General features: G+C 41.6%; 1 protein-coding gene across 1 annotated transcript; it reads left to right on the top strand.

Moving 5' to 3' along the window:
- The first annotated feature begins 764 nt into the window (after positions 1-764).
- On the top strand, positions 765-7,073 carry cdk7 (cyclin-dependent kinase 7). Its single transcript, XM_020594586.1, has 12 exons — positions 765-915; positions 1,124-1,183; positions 1,269-1,302; positions 1,386-1,453; positions 1,603-1,671; positions 4,454-4,564; positions 4,652-4,770; positions 5,006-5,105; positions 5,199-5,285; positions 5,380-5,529; positions 5,708-5,846; positions 6,651-7,073. Exons 1-12 carry the CDS (start codon positions 850-852, stop codon positions 6,677-6,679), a joined length of 1,032 nt encoding a protein of 343 aa, XP_020450242.1. The 5' UTR covers positions 765-849; the 3' UTR covers positions 6,680-7,073.
- Positions 7,074-7,560: the final 487 nt, after the last annotated feature.

Below are 7,560 nucleotides of genomic sequence, written 5' to 3'. Positions count from 1 at the left end.
TATGTATGTGTGTGTGTGTGTGTGTGTGTGTGTGTGTGTGTGTGTGTGTGTGTGTGTGTGTGTGCGTGTGTGTGTGAGGCAGGAGGGATGGGTCAAAGGAGAGGAGCCATGCCTAATCCTGTGGGATGTGAGGGTATCTACTGTGTATGGAGATGGGATGTGGAGATGTGTTCAGTGGTGCATGGATCACAAAACCTTCCTAACTGACAAAAGAGACTCCCAGGAGACCAATGTCAAACTGATCACTGCTTAAAGAAAGAAAAAAAGGCAAACATAACAGTGCTGCATATTGCATCATAACAGTGAAATGCTACCAGACTTTGAGATCAGATCTTGCAAAGTGAGTATGAAATTATTTGTATTAATATATCATTGTTAGTAGTAACAACAGAATAGTTGTTTAAAGAAGCCTTAGTAGATTTATTATATTATATTACATTATATTATATTATATTATATTATTTCGCCCCATTCTCGGTCACATCAAGTGCCCTCCAGATTTAGAGATAAATATTTGACCCTAAAAAATAAATACAGTTATAAAAAATGTATTATTATTATTAGTAATAGTAATAGTATGAATTTGCAGGTGCTTTGTGTGCAGAAATTATGGCCCAAAATGTTACAAAATCAATAGTGTTTCTATATATTACTGTATTACTTATAGGCTTTTTTTTTTCTAAATCTGCTTTATAAGCTTGTCTTTGCTGTGTCCTCAGTGTTGGACATATTGAACCGGCAGGTGGCGATATTGGACAAGTTAATACCTCCTGTAACCCGGAAGAAGTATCTGTGGCCCTTTAACAAAGGAGCAAATGTGTCCTAGTGAGGAGTTGACAGTTAGCTACCATGGCGCTTGATGTTAAGTCCAGGGCCAAACGGTATGAGAAGCTGGATTTCCTCGGAGAGGGTCAGGTATGCAGAGAAATATATCGGTGCTTTTTGTTTTTGCTTTTGTTGCCTTCTTTGCATGCGACGCCTGTTGTGAAGAAAGCATGATAGCAAGCTAACACGCGTTAGCTGCTTGTTAATGTCAACAAAGCCCCGATGGTGCATGCTCTTGATGATGGTGAGAACAAATAGTTCTGTTTCAGTACTTTTTGTATCTGCTTTTCCTCTCCAGTTTGCCACAGTGTACAAAGCCAGGGACAAAACGACTGACACTATAGTTGCTATTAAAAAGGTACAAGAATTTTTCTTTATTTTGGGACAGCCTCTGTATCGCATGCTGATGTCTAACACCAGGCTATTTATCTGTTTTCTGCCAGATTAAGGTCGGACACAGAACCGAAGCTAAAGATGGTAATTGCTGACTGACCTATAGTATGCATATATGTGCATATCGTTGTCATCCACATGTTGATGACTATAATTTTTATTGAAAGGTATCAATAGGACAGCTCTTCGAGAGATTAAACTGCTGCAGGAGCTGCATCATCCAAATATCATTGGGGTAGGTAAACATTAGTATGCCACCTTATATTTGTATCCTCATGTTCATAATACTGGGACTACTTGTGAGGGGGGGAAAGAATTTGTTTTCTATATTGTAAGTATTCCTTGAAGTTGAACTGAACATAAATAATATGATGTTTGTTGTAGCTGCTGGATGCCTTCGGACACAAATCCAACATCAGCCTTGTGTTTGACTTCATGGAAACGGATCTAGAGGTGAGACGGCTCAAATTCTTGGAAAAAAGTCTGTCAGTATTAGGATTACATAGCAGGAACACCCACACAATCTTTATTATGCAGTCTCTTACATCAGCCTATTAAGAATCTGAGCCGTGTTCTCTTTTCAGTTCAGCTATATTATGAGGGGTTTGGGGTGTAGCCACAGTGCCCTGGCTGTGCCTGGGCAGGGTTGGTCCTAGTTGGTTCTTGGATTGGGGGGGACACCAGGAAATACCAGGTGCTGTGTCTGCACTCTTTATGCCAGACCCAAGCCTGGATAAAATAGGAGGCTGCTTCAGGAAGGGGCGTTGCATATGCCTTTCATGGTCATCCACTGTAGTGGCCCCCCAAAAATTGTGAGCAGATGAAAGGAGAACAGCAACAAAAGGGTTCTTGGACTTGCACATTTCTTTATTAATTTCTCTGGACAGTGTTGTGGAAAAAAGTGTATCCTAATAGTCCAGTTCACTGGTGAGGAGTGTGAATAAAAGTCAAGGACACATCTGTCTTTGTGAGATTTATTTCTTTTTTATATATATGGGTCTCACACACAAGTTTCGGGGAGGATTAGATAAAAGGCACCCGTTCTGATTTCACACATACACCCACACTGAAAGAAGTCTTTGTCTTGAGATGGTACGCAGAATCAGGGAGTGCATACCTTTTCAAGGACAGTTTGTGCTATCTTTTGCTGAGCAGACAGTTCAGATATTCTGTGTGGACTGAGTTCATCACAGTTTAAGGCATATATGAGCAAAACAAAAATTTCCATTACAACAGGAACTAATATGTAGTTATTGTGTTTACCGAAACTGTTGTAAGTAATTAACAGGCATTTTCAGGAAACCTTCAGCAAATTATAGACTTAGACAGTACATTTCTACAGGTTTGCCTATTTTATTCATAGCAGTTATTTGCAATATAGTTTTGTTCATTTTTACAATATTATGTAAAAATCAGTAGTCCTGTTCCATAAACTGCAGAACTTGACTGGAGTCCACCTGTGGCAAATTAAACCGACTGAACATAGTTTAGAAAGGCACATGCCTGTGTTTATAAGGTCCCATGGTTCACACTGCAGGCCATGATATCTATGGAACTCCCTGCAGACTGCCATGATAAAAGGCATAGATCAGAACAAGACTATAAAACCCTTTCTCAGTAGCACAGTGGCCTCAGTAATTGTGCAGTGGAACCACTAGGACTCTTGTTAGAGTTGGTCATCCAGCTAAACTGAGTAACTGGGCAAGAAGAGTCTGGAGAGCCCAGGGAGGAGAGCAAGAGCTCAGTCTGTGTCTGATATATATGACAGCCCAATTTAAAGGACTCTTTGAACATGAGGAAAGGGCTCTCTGGTCTAATGAGACAAAAACTGAACTCTTTGGGCAGAACTCAAGCACTGTGAGTGGACAAGACCAGGCACTGCTAATCACCTGGCTAATGGCATCCCTATGGTTAAGCATGATGGTGACAGCATCACACTATGGGGGTGCTTCTCAGCAGCAGGGACTGCTCAGAATGGAAGGAAGGATGTATGCAGCCAAATACAGACAGTTCATTGAAAACCTGTTTTCAAGTGCACATGAGACTGAGGGTGATAATAACCTGAAACGTAACAGTCGAGACAACACTGGAGTGGCTTTGGGACTGTCCTCGAGTGGATGAACTAAAGCCCAGACTTAAACCTTATATGAAATGTGTGGACAGATCTGAATATGGCAGTTTAGACACTTCCTATCCACTCTGAGGAAGCTTGAGAGGATCTGCCAGGAAGAATGGGATAAACTGCCCAAATCCAGGTGTGCTGCCAAAGGAGCTTCTACAAAGCACTGAAGTGAGATTATGAGTGCTTTTAATAATGGAGAATGATGCTATGGCCCTGTAACTCGTATTAGGACCTTTTCCTTATTGCTTGCATCCTGTAAAGGGACAACTTGGGAACGAAAATTATGCCTGTAAACCTAAAAGCACTCATTCAATGTAATTAAAGACGCTGTAAAAGATGTTGCCACCAGATGGAAGTTTCAGCCTTTATCACTTCCCCTTTAACAGAGAGCAGGTGCTGGGTTTCATCTGTGTGTGTGTTTTAAAGATATTTTAGGTGTTTGTGGCAAGTGTGATATTAAAGAATTTGCTGTTATGGTTGGCTTCTAATAACATGAATGGCAGAGCAGGTCAAAGAATTGGTGAAAGGTGGGGAAAAAGGAGATTGAAAGGTGTAAGGTCAGATGAGAATATATGAGCAAAGAAAACATGAGCAGCATGATGATGATGATGGCAGGGTGAGTGCTCTCATCACACCATTAAGTGGTTACAAGGTCACTAAGGCTTTTATGTTTTCTCCCACCTCTAGTTTGGCGCCAGCCCCCAATACATCAGACCTTAATAGAATGATGCAGCACAAGATAGCCATGCTTTAAAGAAATCAATATCCTTCCGCTCTTGGCTCTTGCAATGAAGCGATGCCATTAGCCGCTCACAGGCAGATGGGACACGAGGACGAAATGTGATGCTCATCCTAAAACTGTTGCTGAAGCCTGTTTTTAAGCCAGTGTTTAGATGTAGCTGTATGACATTGTCAGTTATAGTTGTTGGATGCTTTATTGCCAGTAACAACATGTATCAGGATACTAGAACCAGTGTTGTTAGAACTGGTGACACAGTTGTGGTTCTGGATGAGAGGCTGAATCTGAACTGTATTTCAGCTGTTCCAGCTGTGTCCCCTTGTTCACAGAAATAGATTTCAGGGGTCTTTAATATTTTGTTTTGTTTTTTTAAGGTAATTATTAAAGACACCAGCCTAGTCCTGACTCCAGCCAACATCAAAGCCTACATCCTCATGACTCTACAGGGATTAGAGTATATGCACCAACACTGGATCCTACACAGGGTAAGAGCGCCTATACCACACACACACACACACACACACACACACACTGAGAGTCAGTAATTATATTTAGCTAATTCCTGTGTCCAGGATCTGAAGCCCAATAATCTGCTGTTGGATGGTAACGGAGTGTTGAAGTTGGCTGATTTTGGTTTGGCCAAGTCATTTGGCAGCCCCAACAGAGCCTACACACATCAAGTTGTTACCAGGTCTGTGCTGCATAACTAACACACAACTTCTGTACTTCATCCTGGTATTTTTGCTACTCCCTGGAAGTCACTTAAAGGAGCTTATTTGAGACCAGTGGATAGTGGCAATTCAGAAAGGTTTTGGAGGTTGCAATCCAGTTTAACACAATCTTACTAGGAAAGAGGTCCTTCATGGTTTCACTGGTGGTTTAAGAGTCGTAAAATTTAATTCTCCTTTTATTGATATCTTTTCTAGGTGGTACCGCTCCCCTGAGCTCCTGTTTGGAGCCAGAATGTACGGTGTGGGTGTTGACATGTGGGCGGTGGGATGCATCCTGGCAGAGTTACTCCTTCGGGTACACAATCCTCATCTCAAAGAGCTTCATACAGAAGCCAGTTGCTGCTACTTTTTATATCCATGATGATGTCTGTATGATCCTTTTCTGTAGATGCCATTTCTCGCTGGAGACTCAGACCTTGACCAGCTGACTAAGATTTTTGAGGCTCTTGGGACTCCCACAGAAGAGACATGGCCTGTTGGTATCTGTTTCTCCTTCTGTCTGTGATTGTTTTTTACTTTGGTCACATCTGAGGATCCTTGTGTACTTTGTTTGTCTAATGTCTCTGCAGGGATTGACTAGCCTACCAGACTATGTGTCATTCAAAATCTTTCCTGGAACACCTCTGGAACATATATTTAGTGCAGCTGGTGATGACTTGTTAGAGCTGTTACAAGGCCTCTTCACCTTCAACCCCTTGACAAGGACCACAGCTACACAGGTAAAGTACAGCAGCTATTCTCACTTGGAGTAATTGTTCTAAGGGAAATACTGCTCAGAAAAGATCACACATGAAGCGCCTTCACAACATAGTGTAGGTATAGACATTGCTGTGTAAGGCATGATTACCATTTACATTCGATGACATAGTGTAATTACACCATCTGTTGTTTTTCCAGGCCCTGAAGATGGGGTACTTCAGTAATCGGCCTGGTCCCACCCCTGGCCCACAACTCCCCCGACCGAACTGTTCAGCTGAGGCTCTGAGAGAGAAGGAAAATGTTGGGCTCAAGAGGAAAATTGAAGGCCTAGAGACAAGTAATGAATGCTTACTGTAGTTGCTATATGTACCCCCAATCCTCCAAGTGTATTTGGTATACTATGTATGCCCAAAGTACATGAAGTGCCTCCCTGGCATTGATTTACTCAAATAAAGCCAGTCAGTGGTATTGTGACAAATGGTTTTTAACTGTGGCATGAGCAGCAAGTAAAAGTTTTCCGGCTCATTCTGAAAGGAGTTTGAACATCCCAATCAGACCTAAGTTACATAATGCATACTGTGAATTTTTTTGTTCTCATGATTATGCACACTAAAGCAGTTTTCACGCCTAAACTCTGGACTGTGTCCACAGAATCAGGTCCAGACTTTTTCCAGAGTTTCCCTTTCACACATGCACCACACAACAGGAGGTAGTCTGTGTCAGATGCATTCTCACCTACTGGAAATACTCTGGTTTATGCGGGTAGTGCATGTCTGAAAGGGGTTTTATGATACCGGTTGACTGAACCCACCAATTTAGAGGGTGTTGGCTGCACATTTAACTGCAGCTTAGAAACTCAGAATAGTGAAGTGAAACAAACACACATTTAAACTGTAGTGGATTATGGGAGGGTGTGTTTACTGAAGTAGGACCATAGGATTGACTGGGAGGTTCAAAACCTTTTCAGCTGCTCCTGGTCTGGAAACTTTAGTGGTTAGCAGATCACTCATTATAGCACTTGTACATATAGTGTAGTTTGTTATGTGAATGTATTGTTATGGGCATAGGCTTATGTGTAAAGTGAATGTAATCTATTTTTAGTGCTCTTTTTATAATACAGCCCTCTTTGTATTATTTTCAGCTGTGATGAAGAAGAAGCTGATTTTCTGACCAGATGGGCCCTGGGAAATCAGATCACCATCTTCACACTACTGTGTCTTTCAGCTTCCTCCATTGCTCAGTATTGTCCACTGGAAACAGGAGTCCGAAAGCAGCAAAGGGGAAAAAATGCTCAGATGTGGATGACTTTAGGACAGTTTAGAGGTCGTAGTTGTTGCGAGTTGGGAATTGTAGCTAAGATTAGCTCCGAGTGTCCAGCAGTCCAGCAACATCAGTTCAACAGAGACTCTGTGGTTAATGGTGTTGGCTCAGCCTAACATCGGGGAGTAGTATGTCTATTTATGTGAGTGAAACAGAGAACAACCAAATAAGCAAGTCTGATTTATTTTGTGTATATGCATTTTTTTTTTTGTATGCAAGACCAATAAATGGTACAAATGTTAAATGGGCTTTCCTTATAATTGAGACAATGTGAGATTTAAGCTAACTGCTTTTAAGAAGTCACCATGAAACTGTTATATTGTAACATATGATAAGCATGACTGTGAAGAATGGAATGTTCCCAGCAGTACACAAACATACATATTGCAAACACACAATACAGACTGATTTCCTGTGAGGTGCGTTCACAGTCTTCACTTGCTGAATGTGTGTGTGGACAGAAATATGCTAGTGGTTTATTTGCTGAGCATGTGCAAGTCAAGGAGAGAGTCTGAGACAAGCCCTGTCTTCAGGCTGCTAGGCTTGACAGTCTTTCCCTCTGTGTCTGTGATCCAGCACAGCATGGCATACAGAGGTCGTGATGGTTTGGCAGACATTCTTGCCCTTTCTAATGATCTGAGAAGAGGAAGAGATGAGAGAGTGTCACTGCTGGAGGATTCAGTCTTCATACGTATTTGATCAGATTCTTTTCTTGTTCTATTGTATAACAA

Source organism: Monopterus albus, unplaced genomic scaffold, assembly GCF_001952655.1.
Source record: "Monopterus albus unplaced genomic scaffold, M_albus_1.0 scaffold23.1, whole genome shotgun sequence".
Taxonomy (NCBI): Eukaryota; Metazoa; Chordata; class Actinopteri; order Synbranchiformes; family Synbranchidae; genus Monopterus; species Monopterus albus.
The sequence above is the reverse complement of the archived record's forward strand: the minus strand, read 5'-3'. Positions and strand labels throughout refer to the sequence as shown.

Excerpts from the sequence above, each read along its gene's own strand:
- cdk7 (XM_020594586.1), top strand. The coding sequence starts at position 850 with ATGGCGCTTGATGTTAAGTCCAGGGCCAAACGGTATGAGAAGCTGGAT. Across the intron at positions 1,184-1,268 it reads CTATAGTTGCTATTAAAAAG|ATTAAGGTCGGACACAGAAC; the intron begins GTACAAGAATTT and ends GTTTTCTGCCAG. Across the intron at positions 5,286-5,379 it reads CCACAGAAGAGACATGGCCT|GGATTGACTAGCCTACCAGA; the intron begins GTTGGTATCTGT and ends ATGTCTCTGCAG.